The following is a 25,280-nucleotide window of genomic DNA, read 5'->3' as shown; positions in this document are numbered from 1 at the left end:
CAAGGCTGACTTGAACTAAAACTACGGGTGGTGGAGAAGGGCTGGTTCTTGGGGCCATAAATATCTGATCCCTCAACCCATATCTCATCCCAAAATTGCGAAGTCTCCAGTTTTGAACAGGACACCAGCCTTTTCCTACTTCCACAGTATGGGTGCTAACACTTGGCTGTGTGGAAAAAAGAGACGACTTAATTCTTGGAGAAGATTCTGAAAGTGGGCAACACAAAAGCAGTACCAAAAGCAGCAAGCCTGACCTTTTGGTCCAGTTAAATTAGTGTACAGCTCCTGCCGCTTCCATTGCCAAACATTAACTCTAGAAAAGGGAAGAAATGAGTGGCAAACACAGCATAAGCTTTACAATTCCTGTAGCTTCATTAGCTAGCTTTTAACAAGAGGAGGCAAAAAGAATGGTGGCTATAAAGCTGCCTTTATACTTTTTTTGGATGTCAGAGTAAGGTGAGCAAAAAGAATTTGCATTTGTTGAGGAGTTTGTTTCCATGATCCACACAGGTTTTATAAACACTAATAAAAATCTTAAGTTGCATTTCTGATGTGGGATTAAAAGTGACTGGAGGGTGGTTAAGTGACTTCCTCGAGGAAGTCACTCACACCATTCTAACTCTTCTGAAGTGTCAGGAATGACCGCACTGATCATCCCATGCTGAAGCCAGACAAGTCAGAAGAAGCTGCTCAGCACTCTTCTAGTTCTGCAAATCCCATTGACTGTGCTTAAACCAAAACTTACAAAATACTAACAGTTTTTGGCTCTCTCTATTCCAGGTAATTTCCTGTTTCAAAAAGGTCAGTCCCCCAGGAGCCCATTTACTGAAGAGCGAACAAGGAATGCGTTGACAGAAAGATACTGGGTCTTTCCAGGCTCCTGATGATGAGATCCCATCATTTCATAGGAACACGGAAGTTTGGCAAGCTGAAAGTCACCCAGCACTGTTTATGTTCCTCAGGACTGTCTCTCCCCCTTTTGCTGGGAAGATGTTGCTTTACTAGTATATTATTTAGTTTTTCTGCTTATCCCTGATTTTCCTCAGAGCTTGGTGTCCTTTTAACAAGATGGCCTAATGCATATCAGAGCAACGATAATAAAATCTGAATTAGCTGTAACTGTATGCATGTTATTTGGTGTATTTAGCAGATCTGGTTGCCATATAAGACTAGAGACTTCTCGTTGCTGTAACAAGCATTTAAAGAGATCTGAAACAAAAGCAACAGATGTTTCTCCTTGTGTGAACAGCAAAACTCAACTTAAAAACAACAAAAACACTTGATTTTCGCAGTAATTGAATTTCAGAGAATATTTCTCAAGAAATATGTGAATAAATCTATTTTTACTCATTATAATGTGACCCCTCCAAAAAAAAAAGCAACTTTTAGACAGCTCAATTCTGACTGCTCTCTGTAGCTAGTACAGTCTCACACTGCTCCAAGGGCACTGTTGCCAGGACATCATCCAGCAAACAAACAGAAAAGCCCTCTGCTTTCAGAGACATAGTTGTGAAAGCTCATGACAATAATCCATACTTTTACACAAATAAGATATGGAAGAACGGCTACAGTACAAAAAGATGCCAGTCGTGCTTTCATAGGTGTAAAGCAGTACATTAACTGAAAGGCTAAAAAAGCATCATGACTGTGAAAAAATGTTGAGGGACATTTGGCAAAAAAAAAATTTCTTCCTCTGGGTACCAGCACTGGGAATAACTGGGTAGTCAGACTGGTCTAACTGGGTCCTTAGCACAAGGGTCAACTGCGCAATCATCACAAAAGTGTGGCATGAAATGACTTTGCTGATTAGCCGAGACAATCCAAGAGGAAACCATGTATTGATGATACTTTGGATTTTGACTTTCTCTTTCCAAAGATAAATGACTGTCTAGATTCAGGCAACTTCTTTGTACGCTGCACTAAAGATGAATCAAATCTTTTATTATATTAATTCTACAAGGAGCAGAAAGCGACATCAGGATGAGTATTACTGTTACTCCTTGTAACTGAGGGCCAGGGGAACATTAAGACCAGCCAAAAGGGACCTTCAGGACTACTGAGTCTAAATAGATCCCATTTCGTTCAGCAGTAAGCCTTTCTGTTAGAATATATTCTGTGCATTCACATAGCATGCACTCTATCATAATTCTCCATATATGTCAAGTAGGCAACTACAGGTGGTATTTAATTTTCTTAAGTATAAGTAAAGCTTATGATAAGTAAAGGAGATGAACTTTTCACACTCCATGCCAGGCACATGGCAGTTAGGTGGTTTTTGAACTGATTCAACACCGTAATGAAGCAAGAAGTGGAACCTGTCTTTTCTTGCCTCTGGCTTGGAAAGGAAAGTGATGTAAGTGGCAACTTAATAGCCAGTCTTCCACCAGAGTCCCAATTATTTTTGAGCTCTCACCAGGAGTACAGCTCAAAATCCCCCAAACCCTGCATAACAGATCATTTCCTCCCTTTACTGCTGACTTAGGGATTTTGACAAAAACAAAACAGAAATTACTTTCCAAGCTTAATGGTGAATTTGCATAATAAGATTGTTTGCAAAAGAGTCAGTCTCATGAATGTGTGCTATTGTTAAAAAAAATCACAGCACTTAGAACAAAGCAATAAGATCAGCCAAAGTGTATGAAGATCCAGAAGTGCTTAAAGACAGAATTAAAAAATAGAGACAGTTACTGAACGATGGCTGCCAGGACTGTCAAGCAAACAAACAAAAAAAAGATTAAGTGCTATTTTTAAATACTCTAGTTTCTGTGCTCTCAGGCACTCAGTTCGCAGGAGTGATGGTGGGCCATGCTAGCAAGAGAGTGTTGTCCTACAAATAAACCCCTTCAAAGCTCTGAATCTTTACTAGGTTGGTTCCTAGAGAGAAGTGCATAGAAACTCAGCTGGCTGCAGTTGAACTGTGTTTTTATGGCTTACAAGCAATGTCTGATTTACACCAGTGAAATTCAGGAGTCTTTCTGCCAAAATAGATTACGTGAAGTGGCAAATATGCTCTGCAATTGTACAAAAAAAAAAAAAAAATCCACCAAAAAGCATAACACAAAAAAATCTCCAAATAAATCAGAGCTGACAAGACAGGTCCTAAATACTCAAATTAGACTGGATTTGTAAAGCAAAGACAGCAAGAAAACCTGACTGCGACAAATGACTGTAAGATAAAATGTGATCAATCAACAGGCAGCAGAGGTACGTGCCCTAGCCAAGAAATTTCTAAGGGCGAAGAAGATAACAGGAAATTGTGAAAATATCTGGAGTAAGAGGGCTAGATTCCCCACTGATCTAAATTTATGGCAGTCTTCTGCATGGCTAAAAGGCAAGCACAGGGTGGTTTTTAGACTCTGCCATGTTTAAGCCTTTTCCACCCCCCTCTGTTCAGACAGTGCCCCAAACACAAGCAATCAGGCACAGAGGATTCACACATCTGCACTATACCTTCCAGCCCAATGATCAGAAGCTGGTTGCAGACGGAGAAAAAACTCAAAAGCAAGAACTGAAATGTCAGATACAGCCATTCTTTCTTTTCTAATGAGGTACAGCTCACAGGTTTAATAATGATGGCCCTCATTTTTCTCCTCAAACTAATAAGTATGGATCAAAGTTGAGAATGGAAGCCTCCCTCACAGTTACTCTTTTCCTTATCAGGTTCTGAGTAATAATATTTGCAGTAGGTATTTCCACTGTTATGTCTTCACTTTCTGTGATTTTCATGATGTTCTGGAGGCTGTTCGGAGCAATTTACTCTCACCTTTCTTGTGATCTCAGCTTTTTTGTTAAAGAGTGACAAGACAGCAAATGATATCATGTTCTTAAATCACGCACAACGCACAAGCTCCTATGTCTCTATTTAAGAACCACCACTCCTTGAAACTTGTTCTTTAACAGCATGTCTGAACATGATTGTTCCAACTCCCAGTGCACATGGAAGCTCTCAGCTCTGCTTTTTCAAAGCACAGGTAATTTTTCAACATGCTTCTTCATCTGGCTGGGAATCTCAAAACATTAAATGTTTTGGAACTCACTCTGTCAGAGATTTGCAAGTCTTCCATGCTTACATGCACACACCTTGGGAAGGATTAAAAATTACTTTTATGAATTGTGATGCTTAATTTTTAACATAACTGAGGCAGTTCTGGGGTCGGCAACTTCTAAGTCTAGAATTCTGGTTTAGAAAAGCTGTTGTAAGATAGGTTCCTCTCTTTTCTGCTCTCACAAGCCAGTAAACCTTGCATGGTCATTCTACACTTCACCACAATACTCTGTACCCAAAGACAAAAGAACAGAATTATAAGACAGAAAGCTGCAAGTCCTGGCTGCACACAAATCCAGAATACAACTAAGCCTGCTTTCCCTGCTTTGCTTAAAATTTAAATTTTAGGTCAAACAAAACATCATCAAATAGACCTATGAATAAATATGTTGTAGAGACAGAGAAAAAGAAGGGAGATTAGAACTCCATCTGGTTTTTAACAGCTTTTCTCAGTCTCACCCACTCCAACAAATCGCTTTCAGAATAAACACAAAACACTCTTATTTGCTTCTCCACAATGACATGCTGTCCTTCCAGACCCACTGGTTTAGTTCTGGTTCCCAATTGCTACTGCTGTATCATGCAATGTATCAGCCAACAGGTGCCAAACTCCCCTTTGCTGGCCGTGTTACCTCTTTGTTCAGGTACTTCATTGCTCCAAGGGGCAGAGATCTGAGTTTGGAAGTGCCACTGGTGTCCAGTGAGACCCTTCTGCATACATTCGCTTTTCTCAGTTTTCTGCTCTCATAAACCAGTTTAACACAGCGAGAAAGCATCCTAGAAAAACAGGTTATAAAACTGAAAGCCATTATCCATATGTCTGTTATGAAACAGACATTCCTAATTTCTGCCATCATTTCAACTATTAATATCACAATCCAGCAAGTTTGAGGCCTGAGACATCTGGACCCAGTGAGAAAATACAATGTGCCACAACAGGATAACACCAAATTGATTTAAAAGGTCTGAAAATGTCTGTGCTGCTTGCGGAGTTACTGCGCTTCGTATGAAATAAAATACAAACTATCTTAGAACCAAATCCAGTGCATTGGAAGCTCCTGAATTATCTCTGTGAATCCAGCACAACCTCAGTATCAGCCCTCAGCACAGCCTGGCTCAACAATCTTGTGAGACCACCCCTGGGTTGTGAAGGTAGTTCACATGTAACGTAAAGCCAAGGGAAAAGAACTCTTTAGATAAAGTTAGAAATCAGAGTGTTCAGACCTCTGAGGGGCCTCATATCTGCAGTAACTGGGGGCCATCCTTTCATCACAGCAACTCAGTTCAACTTTGTGCAAATTTCTGCATAGGCACAAAGCTGAATCAAGGGCACATTATCAGCAAGCTTCAGATTACGTGACTGAGATGGGATGTTTTTCCTCACAAGGGCAAATTTTATGTTTCTGTTATAAAGATGAAGCAGCAAGACAGCTTTCTGTTTGTTACTATATTACTCTTACAGTGGTAAGACTAGAGAAATACAGCCTGTTTCTCCATCTCCAGCTTAGTTTTTGTAAGTTTTACCCTCACTCCTTCGTCTATTGGAAGACTGCATTTCCACCTGCCTGGAGCTCCAAATACCTGTATGCCTATAACTTTGACTATTTTTTGCATTGCAATAAAGGGAATTACTACATTCCTCCGTTAAATTCCCAGTTCTTTTTGGGATCAAACCCAGAGAGCCCTCTCTCCTACCAACACACTCAAATTCACTGCAACCTCTGAAGATGGTCTGAACAGTTTTCCCGTTTTTTTTCGTTTTTGTTTTTTTCTAAAAGAAAAGAGCCTACACTCATAACAGATTTTGTAGTGGGGAACATGAATAGCATCCCGCAGAAATCACAACTTTTATAGGAGACCTTATAACTCTCTATAACTACCTGAAAGGAAGTTGTGGTGAGGTGGAGGTTGGCGTCTTCTCCCGCATAACTAACAGCAGGACTAGAGGGAATGGCCTCAAGTTGCGCCAGAGGAGATTCAGGTTGGACATTAACAAAAATTTCTTTTCCAAAAGAGTGGTCAGGCACTGGAACAGGCTGCCCACAGAGGTGGTGGAGTCACCATCCCTGGAGGTGTCAAGAATGAATGTTTTACTGAGGGACATGGTTTAGTGGGGAAATGTTGATGGTAAGTAGATAGCTGGACTAGACAATCTTGGAGGTCTTTTCCAACCTTGATGATTCTATGACTCTATGAACTGCAAGAACAATATTAGAAGTAAGATCTATTCAGCACCTGGAAAAGCAGAAAAGAGCAGAAGCAGTTGGTAAGTGAGACATTGCCAGTGGTGGTTCAAAGCATGGGAGGAGAAAAGGCAGGGCACTTGGTTCTTCCTCTAATACCAGAAAGAAGCGCTCAAGTGCTATGTAGCACTTCGTACGTTCAGAAGAAATCTGCTCAAAGTCTCCTTTTCCCCAGAACAGTGAGGATACAATGAGAGCAACAAAGGAGCACAATCTACAGGTAAAGTAATAAAATATGTTAAGAGTTGACCCTCTACATGTCGTGAAGGGAACTAGCTTCTCTCCTATTTAGAGGCTGCATTCTGCCTCTGGAGGAGGAGTGACTTGAGGCTTCAGAACCCTGGCCTTTCTTATCATCATAATTTTCCTCAGTGGCTCTGACCTCATGGAATGCAAAATAAATTCCAGCTATGACAGACAAACATGACCCTTGGTACACGCTACAGTGTGCACAGATTTGTGCACATTAAGTAAAATGGAATGCTTCTCTTGACTGTGAGAGGGAGTTTTCTCTCCGTTTCAGTGATGGTATTCCTTCATTCAATTTCTTTAAATATTTGTGAATCAGAGTTTGATTTTCTTCTGGCTTATGTCAGCACAAATCAAGAGTTAACAAAGAGAAGTTGCTGAAGATGCAAACTGATGCAAAACTCAGTATTATGGGACGATTTAATGCACTGACCTGAAACAAATGCATACTTATGAAAAAAAACAAAGCTTCAAGTCTAAATAACATTTGCACTGAAAATTAAATTAGGTTTCTATATCTGACTTGTTGCTGTATGCTTTGTTCTATTTTCTTTTGTTAAACAAGCCAGGAAAATAAGGAAATATGTTGGGCATACCCATCACTGAGTGACATATGAAGGACTTCGCCAGAAAAGAGTGGTTGGGTTTTGTTGTTTTTTTAGCTGAACACAATTTTGAAAAATTCTTTGATCTATTTCTTCTCCAATCTGTTGGTAGATACACACAAAAAAGAAAAAGGAAAAAAAGCCAACCTATAATTTGCAAAGCCTGTTGCTTTCATACTTATCTACATAACAGTCCAGTCAAGGCTAAATATAACTTCACCCTGGCTCTAATTCAGAACAATTTCACTGCATAACAACAGAAGACGATCAGTCAGTGCTCCATCACTGTTGCACAGCAATAGTCAAAACCATGATCTAAAGGAAATTTTCCTAGAGATTCAGACATGAGCTTCTCTTTGCTTTGTTTACTGAGATTTCAGTACAAATCTCAACAGGAACAAACTTCCATCAGACAGAGACACTCATAATCACTGTTCACTGTGATCAAGGGTAATATGAGCGTGTACATTACTCACCATGCTGAAACGAGCCTCTCAGACCACATTTCATCACCACACCTACAAGAGCAGTGGGATCTCAAGCTTTAATTTGGAGTCAGGACAATATCTGGGTGATTTGTATTTCCCTTGTAAAGATTTTGTTCTCACAAGACCTTGGCTTCTTATAAAACTGTGGATTTTGCTCTTCTGTTGGCCTATTAGCTTTTATAAGAAGCTGGACAATACACTTTTATTTTTCATATTTTACAAGGGAATTTGCATATATTATAGCCCTGAGGATGAAAATCATTTGCTACCACTGACACGCAACAGGAACATTACACAATAATAAAGAACTGCAAGGTTACTTAATACAAAACGCATTAGAGTGACTTAGAGCAAGCACACAATTTTTCTTTCTCTCATCGTTTCCATTTGGGAAAGAGCCAAAAAAAGTCTCATGTTCCTACAGGAAGATACAGAGATAGCATCAGACAAAGCAGCAAGAAATGAAAATTATACAGAGCAAATACAGCAAAACCAACGTGTGTATGAAAGGAGAGAGAAAAAGCAACTAGTGATATTTATAAGTTCTTCAGCAAAAAATCCTTGTTCTCTTAAAGTCTACGAACACTAATAACAAACTCCCTATTACCCAGGGGCTCTCAGCTCATGAATATGTGGAGCAGCAAACTTAAGTCTACATTCTGACCCTAAGTTACTTCCCTCAGAGCCCTACAGACTTTAGCCCATGGTACTGTTATTGTTGCTTGAAAAGCAGAAATCCTTGTTATTTATTCAGTGGAAAACAATATCCAAGATGTCTTTTGCCCAGAAAGCAAGTTTCTTACAGTGCAATGAGTAATAACTTCAGTAATAAAAAATCAGGCATAAAAGCCAACACACACAAATGCTTCAGCAGCGCTACATTTAGCACTGGCAGAAGGCATAGGTAAAAATACATCTTTGTGACTTAAAAATCACCTTTATCACTTACGGAGAAAAAGTGGATTCTCATCAGACTAGACAAGAAATTTGCATTTACCTAGGGAGAGAAATTAGGTTCTGTCTGGGAGCAAGAGAAGTTGGAGAGAAAGGGAAGAGATGCAGCATACAATCAGGTTTCAGATCCACAGCGTCCCTTATCCTACACCAGAGCTGCAAACACTGAAATTAAAGATCTCTCTAGCACTACCTTCAGTGAGCAGAAAGCTGATGCTCAGTTTCTGCCTGTGAGCAGTCATCTAACTGCGAAAGCAGGAGAGAGCATTAAGGAATTTGCTGCTACAGTACTTTGTGCTCCTTCACTTCAGTTTTCACTCGCTTCCCCCCACACCTCTGGCAAGCATACAGCTGTCTCTCACTGCGCTCACTCAGCTCTCCCAGACAGACTTACTCAGAAGCTCTTCCCTCCGGGAATGGTGCAGAATGCAAGGGAGGAATTCCACGTCCAGTCCCTGTGGCTGCTCTGTCCTCTATGCTTCCTGAGAGCTTGCTGCTCCACTTCTCAGGCAGCAAATGACACAGTCTGAGGACGTTTGTCAAACCTCTGTCCCTTTGTGTGCTTAAAGGGAGGAAACTGGCATTAATGTTTAACAAGACTAACACCAGCAAAGCCTTTCTCCGCTCTCTGACGTGCTGACTTTGAAAGGACAGGTGTGTGAGAAATCTGGCAAGCCAAACATTTCCTCCTGGTTGCCTGCAGCTTGGGAAAAAGTTCTGTTGTTTTGTTTTTATTATGTTTTGGTTTTGAAGTTGCAAGGGCCAGTCATTTACAGTTTGTTTCCGAACCTTTAAGCTGAGGTGATCTGGCTGCCTGCTGCTAACAGAATAAGAGGAACTGTACCAGGCACACCAAATAACACACAGATAGACATGGCAAACAAGCCTGCCAGGCCTGAAGACCAATTGGATGACACTGCTGTCTAGAAATGAAAGGGAAAGGTTAAAAATCCACATGCAAATGCTTTCAAGTCTCTGCCAAGAGTTTGGAAAGGACACAGACTATCTGCCACCTCCTCTATTTGCCTATGTTGACATAAAGTGGTTTTCTAACTCAGCAGCAAATCAAGGGGGTAGAGGTTTCAGCTGAGAGCCATCTGATGGTTGTGCAGTTATTCAGCTGATGGCACTGCCAAGCCCTCCTCCAAGCCTCCGCTGCAGCCCCGAGGCACAGCTGCTTCTATGGAAGTGTTCCTCTGCACACACACAGGGCTGAGTCAGCTGCAGGCACCTCCTGCTGACAACTAGAAGGTTAACCAAACTACCCATACCTGAGCATTACCAGCCTGTCCCAATCCACTGATGTCCCACACATGAGCAGTTCTGCTGCCTGCCAGCATCCACCACAAAAAAAAAAAAGGTTTTCAAAGGCTTTGCTAGCAGGATTTGTATTACAAAGCATTTCTATGCTACTTCAATAGTTTCTGTTTTCATGCTTCAGATAGTTGTGCTGTTACCTGGAAAAAAGTCTACTTCTGAGAAATTCTAATGCAAAGTTCCGTGTGCTGGAGCTTGGCCCAAATGCAACTAATCTCACAGTAAGGGTTATGAAACATCGGAAGTTTTGAAAAAGTCATATCTAATGAAAAACATAAAGATGGATGACCCAAAAGCCCTATACACAGCTAAAGACTACAGGCACAAACTTGCGAGTCCTTGGCTTTATGCAGAATAAATGAGATGTACTTCTCTCCTACAGAGGGCTGTGCCCTCAGGCTGGCATTACTCTGAGACATCGTGCTGACACATTCTCTTGCTCAAAGCTTCCTAGGCAGTATAAGCATCTTTTACACCCATGCACTGTAATAATACGGGTTGCACCCAGCTGTATTTCCATTAGCTCCTGCTTTCCTCTTTGCAGGGAAACAGTTAAAAGTTCCGTTTCCTTTTAAAGCCTATTTGCTGTTAATGTTCCCTAAGTGTGAATATAAGGGTGATACTCAGTGTGGATACTGTATCAAGCACTTGGCTAATTCGCAGTTTCTATACACCATACTATCCAGGGAATCGCAGAATACTTATTAAGGCTACTTAGAGGACAAAGTCAGTGAAAAGAATGTGAGAATGCTACATCAGTTCACTTCTTACTCTGCCTTTTTGGACAAACTGCTTTTTTCCATCAGGGAAGAAACACACAGCTCTTCCACTCCTCAGTATTTCATTATGTTCAAATCTTCCTTTTAATCTTGACAAGTTCCGTTATGTCTCTGAACTTGCTACTCTGCTCAAGTGGAAAATAACTTTTCAGGATAACTAAATAGCACAGTAAGCTGCTAAAAGAACATTGTCTTTCATCTCTAAGCTTCTGGCTCAAACTTGGATCGATTAGGGTGGAGAACAGAAATTGTTCCCCTACACCAGTGGCTTTCCAATAGTTGAAGTGTAAGAAGATGAGGGTCTTAGAGCAGATATTCATGGAATATGAAATATCATTAGTAAAGCTCATAACTTGTATCTTTGTCAGTGTATTCAGAGACATCATCATCATCTCTCTGGTCCAGAAAGCACTAGGTTTTCATTCCTAAGAACAACTTCCTCCAGAAACTAAGAAATACTGGCAGTACACCGTGAAAATGTTTTGCACACTACTCCTATGCTGTAAACCCTGTGGACGTCTGTCTAACTTTTATCACCACTTAAAAAAAATAAATTAAAAAAAAATGACATAGAACTCCTGTTCTGATTTTCCAATGCAGCATTGAAAGCTTTAGCAAATATCTTGCTTACTGCTTTTACTCACTACATTTCAGTGCAGTAAAAGCACTAGAAAGACATCAGAAACACTTCCAAAACCCTGCTGTTGTAATAATTCACTGCAAAAATATATGACTGCTTAGTTCAAGCCTTCGTACAACTGAGTTTACTCATGCAAAAATAGAAACCATCAGTGATTAAATAAATATAGATTTTAGTGTCAGTCTAAGTAGTCTTTGTACTGGATCAAACACAATTGCATTAAACATGCTGCTTTCAGTAACAGGTCTCTGCTTTTTAAAGACTTGTTACTTTTCATTTTTTAAATTATTTTCCAAAGTTCTTAGCAAATATAAACCCTTCAGAAGAGAAAAGGTAATTTTAATGATGATATACTATTATATGAAAGAACCATGCATTTAAAGAGCCATGAGAACCAAACTGCTCTGGGAAGTAGTTAACCCGGGAGGCTATTCCTGCTGCCTTCCGATAATAATAAAGCAAACTTGACGTGAAGCTGCCTGAAAGAAAATGCAATCAAAAATATTTTTTTCCTCAAAAACCTGTGCACACAGGAGGGATACATTAACAGAATTTCCAGCTGGGAAAAAAATGAGCTGCTTGACTAGTTGTGTTTAAGGTAAGTAATGTTTCTTCCTGAACTGATAACATCTCAAATGAAAACAAAACAAAATAGCCAGCTATTGAAATGTTGTCAAAAATTCCCTACCACAAATTGTTTGAGGAAGCCCAAAAAAATTAGGTCCATTTTCCCAGTTTTATCTCTTCATCTAATTAGAAGCTCTCGCTTTTTTCTCACAAACTGCCCTCCTCTCACATCTTTAGACCTTCAGACTGTTGCAAGAATATTTCTGCAGCCTTTCTAAAGAGATTTCAAACACGGACCCTCTGGTCCACCTCCCCAGAGGTCACATCTGACCAGGGCGAGGGAGGGGAACAGGACACCTCAGGCCATCATAAGTCAGCACACCACCAATGTTTCTGACAAAGGGCAGCAATTAAGTCAAAGCCTCTATTCAAGATTTTCCCAATTTCAGGGTAATTTCAACCAATGCTTTGATCTGTTTCTGATAACAGCAAGCACCATCCCTTCTCCCATGGGCTGAGTTCAGGGCTGAGCTGCCAGAGTTCTCCGACCCAAACACACCACCAACCTCACCATGTGAACAGCAGCTTTGCATTTCTTTCTGAACCAAACATGGCGTAGTGCTGCTGGGAACCAGCCTTCTGAAATCTTGTCAGTGGCACAGTTCAAGCTGTTTCATCTTTAAAGGAGTACAATGGATTTTGCATCAGTTACTCCATTTCTATGCTTGTTTGGCTGAATCTTATTTGTATTATTTTCTAAACATCAACAGCAAGGGGTGTTCAGGCTGGGAGCTGTTTTAGACCAGACCACCCCACAACTGATGGAGCAAAAGAAGCTTGCATTTTGAAGGGTACAAAATTAAGAACTAGCTTTAGGCAATCGCAGATCACTCCTTTCCAAGCCAAAGTCTCACTCCACTCCCACCAGAATCTTTGAAAACAAGAACCTGTACACCCAACTATGCATGAAACAGCAACTGCCAAGCCACTGAACCAGATCTCCTTAAAGGTGTGCAAAACGACCAACTACTACCAGTTCTGTTGCCTTCTCTACTATTGTCTTCAGCATCTACACCTGTGTGTCCACTGCCAAGAAAAGTTCTCTGATTTATTTGTTCTCTGTTTATTTGTTTTGGTGCTGAGTTGGGGTAGCAGCAAATACACCAGCATATTTTCACACAGTATGTCATTAGAACACAATGTTGGTTGGCATCCAACCATCCCACTAGATTTTGCTAAGCTTAGATGGGCACATCATTAAGACATTTTTACACTAGAAGAGTGCTTTGGAGAACCCCTACATGTCTGCAACCAAGGTGTTATGGAGACTCGTTTAAATCATTCAATGAACTTTGGAGTGCAGGTATAGAGATGTTCACCCATACTGTCTTGAACTTGGGTGAAAACCACGACTGAACGCAGCCATCCATAAAAGGGGAAGAAGAAGCTTTTCTGTCACTTACAGCAAGACTACTCACAAATTTATTAAAAAAAAAAAAAAACAGGAGATGATGGAACATCACCATTTTCTGAGACAATGGGAACCACATAGTAATTATCGGGAAAATTGTACACTTAAGTGTTTCAAAGAAGAACAAAGCCTCATTGTTTTGGAGCATAGAGAGTCTCACACCTTGAAGAAATTGCAACCAAAATACGTTAAAAGAGGAAAAACAGAAGGGAAAATGTACTGCCAGCACAATTTTAGGATAGTTGAAGGACACAGGCTTCCTGGGTGCACACAAGGGTCTCGAGGCATGCCTGGGAGATGAAGATGTGTCCTCTGATTTCCAAGTTATTGCTTTCTTCACAGTGCTTTCCAACCAGAAAACTTGATGCAAGTAATAAATATCATAAATCTTTAAATTCATATTTACATTAAATGGACATATACTAAAAAATTACACTGTGTTTATCTTACTGTTTTAATAATATTTTTCTCATGGTAAGACCAAGGCTCTACAATGATGAACACAGCCAGGTATCTCCATCAACGCTCACCGTAATAGAAAGAGAGCTGCTTCACTGTGACCTGCCTTACCTGTTCACCCACAGCACTGAGCCTGGCTCTGAACACAGCTCTTGTCCACTAGTCAGGAAATCACTCATTTGCGAGTACAGGCAGACTGCGCTCCATCTGGATGAATGTCCTGACAAGAAATTTGGACAATGTCTACTGTTTAACACAGAGCTGAAACTCACCGTGTGTTTGGTCTTAACAGAGTGAACAATCGCCACTGATGCCCATATTACAATGTCAACAGTACCAGAGTATCAGTTAAACGTAATGCCAGACCCATGTGCAAATTCTTTTCTTTAAGAATTCTCAAGGTTTCAATTCTTAAGGCAAAATATTTCTAAATCCTCTGCAAAAGCCACAGCCACAAAATTCTTTCTTCAAAGGAAAGAAAATATTTCAGCTGGGTTTATTATTGAGTACTAAGAATTAATTTTACTCAAAAAAAAAAATATTTGCTATAAATTGGATAAATTTGGCTTGACTAGGACTTAGTTATCTGTAACATCCCAAAACAAGAAGTAAGCACCAAGCACATGCAAAGACCTGCTGCTTGAGAAACAGGGCATCTGGCCTGCCCTTGATGGGGACTCTGCAGAAGCAGAGAACCTGGGAAGCCAGCCCAGACCCAATATCTGGATTAGCAGCAGGTGAGTGCATCAGCCTGAGCAGCCTTCCCTCTGAATTTCAAACAATTTTACCTGTAACAACAGCAAATAATCCAGGATTCATGATGAACTCAGACATAGTCTTACTCCACGGGCTCAGTTAGTTGAGAAATATGTCATTATTTTATGTTATATTTAAAGAATTGTAAACAATTAACCAAGAACACTGTAGGTACCTTTAAAGAGATACGAGTCATTTGATTTATACGGTGAATCTCCTTCACCTTCACTGGAGGTAAGCCAACTCCTAGCAATTAAAATTCTCTCCCATTAACTTAAGTTCTGAAGGTCTGAGCCACAAAGCCAGCACAAACAAATCTCGGTGTATGTCAGGCTAATAGAGCTGACAAATGGTTGGTGACAGCTGGAATGGCCTTAATTACTGCTGGGAGATAAAAACCAAAACCTATACTTAGAGGTTTGTGGGTTTCCAGGCTAAAAGAGAGATGTAACTCAAAGATCAAAAATACCCTAGTGGAAATCTGATTGCTAATGTGCACAGAAGTCGCTGCTTCAAAGATACCAGTCAATTAAAGCAGATAGAATGAACTGAAAACAAAAGCACAAAGTTTTGTGGATAAGCATCAGTCCAGATTTCAGTTTTCATCACACAAGATTATATTCGATTCAGAGATCCAACCATAAGTATTTAGAAAGAGGAACATCTACGAATGTTATTAGACTAAGGACTTACCAACTTGCAACTCTGTGCTCAGAGTAATTTGAAGAAGTAATTATTTGCTGGTACAAATTTTAGACGCCCTGCACTATGCCCCACTGGCATCAGTAGCCACAGTTTATCGGGTTATTAAATCATGACTGCCCAGCTGGAGAGCTCTAATTCATTGAGAATGACACTACTTCTGTATGGATTTGGGTAAAGACAACAGCCTACAACAGAAACCCAATCCATGCCGAAACTAACATTATTACAGTGATGTAGTTTTCCAGACTGAAAGACGCATAGTCCTTTCGCACAACTGGAACAAAGACTGGCTTCTGCTTTGGCCACCTTCCCAAATCAAGCCCTGTGACATTAAACTAAAAGGATGTTTGTTCAAGCTTATTGTGGCAGTCTCTTTATGTACACGCTGCTAAAGTCACTAAAGTGATAGTTTTTAAAAAAATATTTCCTATAGTAAAAATTCATCTTTCAATATTTATTCTGTTTCTCATTCAAACACTGCTTGTATCAGGGCAACACCACCTAGCAGGAGCACAGTTCTTCTATTTCCAGATATTTTTGAATTTTTTTCTCCTTTTTTTTTTTAAGGCTAAATAAACTACAAATTTGAAAACTATATTTTACTAGGCAGAACATAACCTCATAAACATAACTACAGATTTATTTTAATACCATATAGTTCGGGTGTGATTTTTAAGTCAAACAGAGCTGGTAGAGTCATTTCTACATTTAAAATTGCACTGGAAAAATCACAAGATTAGGACAGACACTATAAATTAATGCATTAATTCAAACTAAATTTCTGCATAAATCACAAAGAAGAGAAACATTAAATGATTTCAAATTAATATTATTTTTTGAGTTAAAGCGAGCCACTGTAGGGAGAGCTGCAATTGATCCTATGTTGATCCTCTTAAGTATGGTGCATTCAAACCAAGAAGACATCTGGTGCTAAACAGTCACGCACCAGTTGCGAGCTGTGAGCTCCTTTGTCTCCCACTGGAGAGGTAACAAGATTTCACAGAGCCGCTTCCTGCCAGAATTGTTAAGAAGTCACTTTCAGCTACACATGAGATGCTTTCCTAAGCTTCTGCTCCTTGGCTTTCACATCAGCGACTCACAAAACAGGATTAAATTTGTGCCCTTGAAGTTCACCAAAAGCCAGAATTATAGTGTCATTTTGTAAGTTTAACAACCATTTGGCAAAGGTTCTAGTATCAGCTACATATAACTGACCCTTGTTCCAAACATCGGTATGTTCCCACTGAGTTGGGCCAAGGAGCATCCCTAGTCCTGGCTCTGTTATCAATCAAGACCTAGGCAGATTCCTAAAGAAGGATAGATTCTTTTTTTCCCTGTTCGCCGTCCAGAGACCTCTCTGCTGCCACTCTCCACTCCCTTCCTCCCCACGCTGAAGATTGCAGGTCTTGCCTCATAGAGACAACATTCCATAACTTTAACCTTCCTTGTCGTCTTTTTACAATATTTTTTCTATTCAGAGTACAGTCAAGCTCATACTACTTAAGACACACATAAATGTTCATTTTTAACAAATGATCAATGAACTTGAGGTATTTTCAGAAATAGTCAGCATGTCTGTTTATTTAAACCATCTCACTGTCTTAAGATCAAAAGGTTTTCTTCTCCTGTGCGCTCACTGAAGAAATCTGTGAATCCCACCGTCAGTTTCTTCGGTGAGAATCACAGTTATCCTCCTCTAAAAAAAGTCTTCATTTTCTTCTCTGTCTCCCCCTCATTTCCTAAACTGTCATTAGCACAACTGTGGAGGAGAAATGGCATGAGGGGTGCCTCATGCCAATGGGACCAAACTCCAACGAGGACCAAGGAGTTTACTGCAAGAATCTTGATGCTTGCAACACAACGTAGAGAAATGCTATAGATAATGTAGGCATGTTCTCTCCATTGAAGATTGTCATGATTAAAATTCAAATCCACGATCTATGACAATTTGTTTTGCAAAGGAAGTTGTTAGAAAGACTATTACAGATTTCACTGAGATTTGAATCTGAAAGAGATGGCAACACTATATCACCATAACATACCTTGCATCTGTATAAACTGCAACAAGAATATAGCACCAAAAAAAGGTCTTAGACACCAAGAGACAAATACACCTGTATTATGCCAGTATCAGCTCTTACTGAAACTCTACCCCACAAATTATATTTGCAGTCTTCCAAATCTCCATTCAAATTTGGTACCAAAAGGAGACAATGGCTGTTCAGTTTAAGTGGATCTTTGAATGTGTTTGCAATAAATTCTGCAAGCTTTAAAGTTTTATAATGCCAGCATTTACCCCACTGATTTACAGTCTGACAAAGAGGAAGGATCCCCACGGCTGACTCAAATATCCTCTTACAGGGTTTCACAAAGACAGGTGAAGAAGATTACTTAAGGCAAAATAATGGATGGAGAACTGGTGCATGACAACCCATTCATCTCTTCACCCATCGTGCAAGTGCAACTCAAAGATTTTCCTCAGCTTTGTACGTACAAAAACACTTTCTAAAAAAATCTAATCAAAACTGATGGCAATGATAAAGAAAGACAGTTTATTTGACAGTTATTATCCAATAAGTCAGTATCCTACAGTACTTTCAAAGCTATTGTCAATGGTTTACGGGCGTTTGGCCCGGTTCTGTGACGAAGAGGATGGGGGACACACGGGCCCACGCCCTGGGAAAAGGGAAAAAGGGTAAGGAGATGGCCCTGAGAGCAAAGAACAGCGGCAACAATCTGAGGAGAAACAAACTAATATACTAAATAAGATATCGGAATGCAAACAACACACTGTAATACAATATAATTACAATTTAAGCTGATAAATCCAATGCAGAGAGAGAGAATGTCCCAAAATCAAGGTAGGCCTTACTCTACTACCGATGATAAGACAGCTGGAGAGTTAGGTGCTGCCAGAACGAGAGACAGGCGGAAAAAAGGACAAGGTCTCGTGATCTGCGAGCTTTTATCTTCTCCCTCTGCCTGGAAATGGTAACAGAGGAGAAAAGTACCCTGGGAAATGTAGTAGTCCTTCTCTTCTGAGAACCAGGTACATTCACTACATGATGTTATGATGTGGAATACCAATAACCAAAAATCACAGAACCATGACAGCTATTAAGAATGAAAAAGATTCTAGAATAAAAGAGCAGGTCCAAAGTTTTCTCAAGTCTAGACCAAGTTCCCACACGCTGTCTGCACTGATGAAAGGGTGATTAATGACACGAGAATGGCAGATATTATTAAGGATTTGGTTTTAATAGCCTCATATGTGTATGCCTCTAGGAATTCCTTTAGACACTCCTCCTCACACCCTCGCTATCCTTTTTTCTATAGATTTGAAGAGATCCCAAATGCGCAAACTAACCAAGTGGGAATTGTATAACGATAGTAGGTCCATTTCTGCTGAGCTTTAACAAAGCTACTGTTGCATAATATCACTAACAAAAGGCACTAGGATGTATGCCATCCATCTCTTCAGCCAGATGCATGATTTAAAAAGTGAAACTAGAACAGTACCTGGAGGAAGAAAGGCAAATCAACATAATGAAAGATTTAGACGTAAGAAGGGTGTGAAAATGCCTCAATGGAAGTCAGCAGCAGAAGCTAGACCAGGGTCAGGGTTCTGCCTAGAGCAGATTATTAATTAAGGTGATTATTAATTCCCCTCTACTTTGTAGGTCAACCTATCGCTTGGTAATCAGGACAAGGCCATCCATCCAACATCGGAAAATGTCCTGAAACCACTGTGATTCAATACTATATATAGACAAGAGAGAAAGTAGAGCAAGAGAAGTGGAATATTAGACACAAAAGGCAAGGAAGTACCAAACATGTGCATCGAGTATGAAAGGATGACCAAAACTGAGAAAAAAGTGAGAGTGTTTAAACATAAAATAGAGATTTTGCTTTAAATAAAGAGTAAACTATCGCAAGAAAAATAAATTTAATTGCCTCCATTCTAGAAAATCTCAAAAATTAATTCTGTTTTCCTTTTTTTGTTGTTTGTGGTTGGAAAAATTAAAAATACAATGGTGAGTATGCCAAATCAAGCCTGGATTGGACATGACTTTCAAGTTGACCTACAGCTCCCTGCTAAGATCAAAGCCAGCTCTCTTTGATCTTTCTCTCCAAGCTTCTCCATCTATGCTTGTTATTCTACCTGGCAGCTAAGAAGACAGGGATTTCGTGTCTCTGATATTTCATTTTCAAGCAAGTAAATTAATCTGTAATTACGTGATCTACTCACTTGAATCATGATCTTTACTAATTTATTTAAAACAACAAAGCTCTCCCAGTATAACCCTCCCATACATACATTGTACTGCTGGCAGCTAGGGACAATCTTGGTACAGCTTATCAGGTGTGCTACTCTTATTCAAGCATGGCTGGAACTGATCCAGCCTTCCCTGGTCAAAGTGATTGGAGCATGTCAGTCACATTAGTACAACCCATACTCCCAAAGTGTCCAAGAAATAAATGAGAATTCCATCGTCTTTCCCACATTCATTGCTGGATGCAAAACCATTTTACCGCACCCTCCTTAACGCCTCACAGAGTTTTGAACTTCCTAAGGTGGATACATGATGAAGATACTATGTCTAATACCTAGCATAAGGGTATTACCACAGTACAGAGACTCCATAAAGTCAGTGCAAGTTATTTGCACGTTATTCCTCTATGTCATGAATAATGGAGGGGTTTTTTTTGATCCAAAAGGAAAGAAAAGTGAAGATATTGATGTGTTATTAGGCAAGGAAGTGCAGAAGAGGGATTCAGAACAGACTGTTCTACAGGGACTGCAGATTTAAACAAAGGTTTTGCAACTGCCAGTCACAAAAGAAGAGGAGCTGGTGGACTTGTCTTCTGTGAAGGCCACAAGCTGAATCAATCAGCATTGTTTTGTAAAGGCTGTGGCCAAGAACAAGATTCCTTCTGGCTAGGATATATGAACTTGTTGACTGCAGATGAGTTGTTTATTTGCATTCCAAAGCAATATTCCAAAGAAGAGTTGCCCAAGGGAAACATCTTTTCTTCAAAACGCTGTCTTTGATCATTGTAAAATAACGGACAAGTGAGCAGTTACTGACACTACACTTTCTGCTGTATCATGATTGAAAGATGCCTGTTATTAACAGGCATCTGCATCATTGTGTGCAATCACATCACAGCCTCCTGATGGACTGGAACTTTATCAGGACAGCATTTTCAAACCAAACATAAACATGATCAATTTTGCAAGCCCACTGTCTTCCCCGGCCTAGTCTAAACAGTCTGATTCCTTCAGGATTGCCAGGCCTGGGAAGTTAAAGCATCCTTGGCTACAGTACTGAGTCTGGGGAAAACATCACATAGCAATGAGACAGGCTACTTTTTTTCCCCTACCTGTGAATGGTAAAGCTGATCTACTTACTCCATAAATTACTTAGTGCTACAGAAAGAAACAGAAATAAGCAAAGCAACAAAGGTGATCCTTGTGCTTTACATTCAGCCCTTTCACACTTGCTGCTAGGCCTGCAACATAAGGCAGTCTCTTCCCACTCTGTCAGTGCAGATGAAGGATACAAAATGTGACAGAAACTGATGCAAAACATAAACTGGGAATTAGCAATCCAGAAAAGCAGACATAGATACGTGGTCCAGAAATTTAGCCCTAGCCTACTGAGGCCTACACAATGCCTTCCATGCAAGTCCTTCCTTGCAATCGCTTCCATCATAACCTGCCAGTAAGCAACAATAACTTCACAGAAATGTGCCAAAAACAGGTCTTCTCATACCTCATTTCCTCCACTTTATAAAAAGTTCTCTCAGACCTGCAAAGCTCTCTGTCAGAATAGAGGTTGCTTGCCTTTGAACAAAGACTTTGTTCCAAACAGTCAAACTTTTCTCAGAGTCCACATAGCCTTCAGTTCACTTACCTATCCAGAGTGTCCTGAGGCACTTTACTCCCTCCAGCTCTGCTGTTGACAGTGGCATTCTTGTTGGCAGTCATGGTCATTTCTGCTTTCTAGAAATCTGGATATCTGTGAGAAGAAAAGTCAGTTAAGCTACAACAAGCCCAAATGACAATTAACTTTTCAAGACTGCTGTAAGCAATACACTCTGTAAAGGCAAAACTCCAGAAGGCTTTTTATTCTATAAAATGCAATCATTTTTGTTACGGCCCTGAAAAACTACACCCTATCTCTCTACTGCTGTTGCTTCACATCCACATCCAAGTTACTAGCATTATAGTTATGGCTGGCATTCCAACCACACAAAAGCTTCTAAATCGAAGGGAGATTTTTTTCATAACTCTAAAATATAGGCTCATGTATATTATGGAAATACTTTCAAACAGTGAAATATATTCAATAGCTAGAAGGTTGAATATAGCTTTCAGATCTGCTTGTGACATGAAAATGTCTACAGATGGTTTCTAGCCTATTCCCTCTATTAGCCACACGACTGTATATGTAAAACTGTCTTCTGACAGCTTAAGACCTCAGGTAATATAAAGAATCATTACTAATTTCTACTTTTTCCCTAGTAATATTAAGGCATGAGAATTGGTTACAAACCAAAAGCTCTAAATTAAATTTTAGTCGTGTTGAAAACCCTACATAACCAGCCACGCATTCTAGAATTCCCAGTACAGGGGAACATTAGTGTCTTCCTGACTTCACTAACTCCTGACTAATGGTCAACCCAAAAAGCTGCCAGAAGCACATAAATATTGTTTGCTCTTCTGTACAGCTAGGAGGCAAAAAGAATACCAGATGCATGGAATAAAGCCAAAACAGAGATGGCAGACAGTATGGAGACGTCTTTGTGAGTGAATTCCCACAACAGGTATAAAACCAGTAAACAGAATGCTAGGATTCATCCTTGTTAGTATAAAGAGGTTTGGAAGGAGAACTTGGGAAAAAAAATCTAGAAGAAAAATCTCACAGACAAACGCAGAGAAAAGGCAAATGGCAACTCCACCTTCTCAAGGTCCCTCACACTCATAAGAAAGGAAGGACAGTGAGTGGCATTGTGCTCCCAAATGATGAGCCTTACCTGCTGTAACATCGCTGCAAATGAGCTATGAAACAGCCCAGTATTATGATACATTTTGCCCAAACCCCACTACCTCAGATAGAGATGTTGTGCTGAGTCAGAAGGGAGAATGTTATGCTGCAGATGTGGGCTAGAATGTAAGCCCAAGGATGTGAAATTATTAACTTCTGCCACCATACCTCACTGCTAACTATATCACACACTTCTCTTCTGTAGAGTGCTGCTCTTAGTGGTGGTTTCTTCTGTCATTGTACTCACTTAAGAAATACTTTGCAAAAAGAGATTGAAATACATTTTTGTTTGCCTTGAGACCACCATGAAATAAATGAGACAGTACTTATTCCATCTGATGTTACAAGGATCCTGGGCTCACCCAGTGTGCTCTCCTAGTGACCTGAAATTCTCCTTCACTTGTAGGCTAAAATATATACCACGATCCAAAGTACTGCCACTCTGGGGCTGACCAGAACTACCAATTTTTACAACCATTAATGGCATACTTAATGCAAAAATAAGGAGTATTACAAAATGCCTTGTTTACTCAAACCCACAGTAAGTCCAGACAGCTTGAGAAGCCAACTGTAATGTGATGCTGAAAAGCAAGCCGGGTATTGACAACACACAAAATTCTTGCACAAACACACCCATTGCACTTAGAAGGACATTCTCTAAACCACTTTATTCCAAACAATTCCGCCACAAATTGGGTCAGAAAATCTCCTGGTGATTGCAGTGCCAAATGCAGAGTTAAGCACACTGACTACAGATTCCAGATCTACTTACCCTTCTCTGGTTTTCTTCTGCGTTTCAATGTTCCCAGAATGCATGGAGAGTTTTTTTTTCCAGTTGGTAACATTTTATTTACACTGAAACTCCCCAAATTCCTCCAGTGTCTCAGTTTTACTGTTTTATTGTTAAGACTGCAGGGCTGTAAAGAGCTGCCTGTTCTGGCTGGAAAAAGACTTGCATGGGAAAAGAAAGAAAAGCCACTGATGCTGGTCAAACTTTCTAGGGCTGTGCACTCCACGGGGAATCAGGAGCTTTTCTAATGTTTTCCACTCACACGTTCATTGCTTTGACTGTATTAAATGTAAAGCACTTACTAGCGGTCAAGGTGAGAAAAATAAGACATACAAGTGTGACATAAGGTGAATAACTGTTAGCAGGTGTATGTTACAGTCATTTTGCAAGATTTGCTTTTCTGTTGAAGAACAAAAAAGCTAACTGGACCCGGAAAAATAGGATACTGACCTGGCACCCACAAAAGATAAGAAACAGCAGCATAAAAGCATACTAAGAGTCATCCATCTTGCACTTTTCCCATACCCAAGATCAAAAGGAAAAAAAAAAAAACAAGCATACATTTACATCAAATTGTATGGTTTTTATGGAAGCTTTGCACTTCTCAAATTTCAGCTTTCCAGCAGCTTGATAAAATCACTGTAGTCTACATATTTATATATAAATACCGTATATATACAAAAATACCAAGTAAACTCCACATTTCAAAGCTAACTTAAATATCAAATATGTCAAACTGGTTTGTTTTTAGCAAAATGGGAACTGAATCCTAAAGTGAGATTTCACAAGATGCATCAGTTCAGTGCTACGTTTGTTTCTCTCCATGCATGTGAGAATCTGTTGTACACAGTAAAGACTTTTCTATGTAATTTTTCTTTACTGTTTATTTCTCATGAGTATTTTGCTTCAGGTGATGTTGGTATAGTTCCAGCGTAAGCAGAGAAAATCCAAATATCCAAACAACATGGCAGAAAACTGGTTTTCAACAATTTACTGAAGCACCTAGAAGTGTAGTTAAAAGCACGCAATAATTTAAAGTCTTAAACAAACAACAACAAAGTCTCAAAGCCAAAAGGGAGGGGGGAAAAAAAGTGGAACCAAACCATTTAACAACCATGTTCTTTCAGGGCCTTTTAATGAGCCTGACAGTCTTGTAAGTTTATATGAATCACTGTTTTGGGAAGAATCACATCCCTTTGGTTTATGTGAGAGCATTCTCCATCATAATATTTATATTTTATTCTTCATGAAGCAATGAAAAAAGATCCCAAGAATTATGACATAGTGTTAAAAAACAAATCCAAAAATAGTCATGTCACAAGGATTCTGCACTGCCTAATTAACCAAGTAACTACACTGGCCTAAAAAATGAAGTATTTTTATTTATTTGTAACGACTGTGAAACTCTTACTTAGCCATAACCTGTATTTCAGTCTCTTGTGGTAAGTGGAAGAGGGTAGATTTAGACTGGATATCAGGAAGAAGTTCTTTACTGTGAGGGTGGTGAGACACTGGAACAGGTTGCCCAGCGAGGTTGTGGATGCCCCCTCCCTGGAAGCATTCAAGGCCAGGCTGGATGGGGCTGTGAGCAACCTGAGCTAGAGGGAGGTGTCCCTGCCTATAGCAAGGGGTTGGAACTAGGTGATCTTAAAGGTCCATTCCAACCCAAACCATTCTATGATTCTAATTTAATGAGCTAGGTGGTAGAATCTGGACCTTATCGACTATTAAATCCATTTAGTCTAAAACTTCCACAAAAGATCTGGCAAAATCAAAGAGCAAAAAAATTAAAAATGGTGTGATGGCAACAAGCAATCTGCTGCCAGTACCAGACAACACTTATCCTGACTGAAAATGGCTGCCTCGAGGCACGTATTTTCTAACAATTTTTTACCACTGTAGGAATTCCCAATGACAGACTATTCCCTGTGGACCATCTGCCCCCTCTTAAAGATTTCCTTCCACTTCCTGAATGGTAAAATTGAAAGTGTAGCCTGAAGCCTTTTTATGCACAAATGGGGCGCTGGAAACCATCACGTTTTGCGCCAGTGAACCTTACGGTATTACTGAATCTTTAACTCCATTCATGTGTGCTTTGGGGCTAGAGCTAGGCTTGAAGTAAACACATGAAAAGTCACAGCCATCAGCTCCTGTGTAAGA

At 39.9% G+C, this 25,280-nt stretch overlaps 1 protein-coding gene across 14 annotated transcripts in view; it reads right to left on the bottom strand.

The window, feature by feature from the left end:
* ST5 (suppression of tumorigenicity 5) overlaps positions 1 to 25,280 on the bottom strand; it is a 158,276-nt gene that overhangs the window by 66,252 nt on the left and 66,744 nt on the right. For 7 of the 14 annotated variants that reach the window (XM_021402310.1, XM_021402306.1, XM_021402305.1 and 4 more), the window contains 2 exons: positions 21,197 to 21,301; positions 13,929 to 14,037 (listed from right to left, as the gene is read on the bottom strand). In XM_021402310.1, the coding sequence (XP_021257985.1) occupies positions 13,929 to 14,037; positions 21,197 to 21,254 (167 nt within the window). In that variant the 5' untranslated portion in view covers positions 21,255 to 21,301. Of the gene's footprint in view, positions 1 to 8,978; positions 9,557 to 13,928; positions 14,038 to 21,196; positions 21,302 to 25,280 lie in introns of those variants that run through there. The other 7 variants (XM_021402313.1, XM_021402317.1, XM_021402314.1 and 4 more) reach the window with 2 other exon arrangements.

Source organism: Numida meleagris, chromosome 6 (assembly GCF_002078875.1).
Source record: "Numida meleagris isolate 19003 breed g44 Domestic line chromosome 6, NumMel1.0, whole genome shotgun sequence".
In the NCBI taxonomy this organism is placed as follows: Eukaryota; Metazoa; Chordata; class Aves; order Galliformes; family Numididae; genus Numida; species Numida meleagris.
The sequence above is the reverse complement of the archived record's forward strand: the minus strand, read 5'-3'. Positions and strand labels throughout refer to the sequence as shown.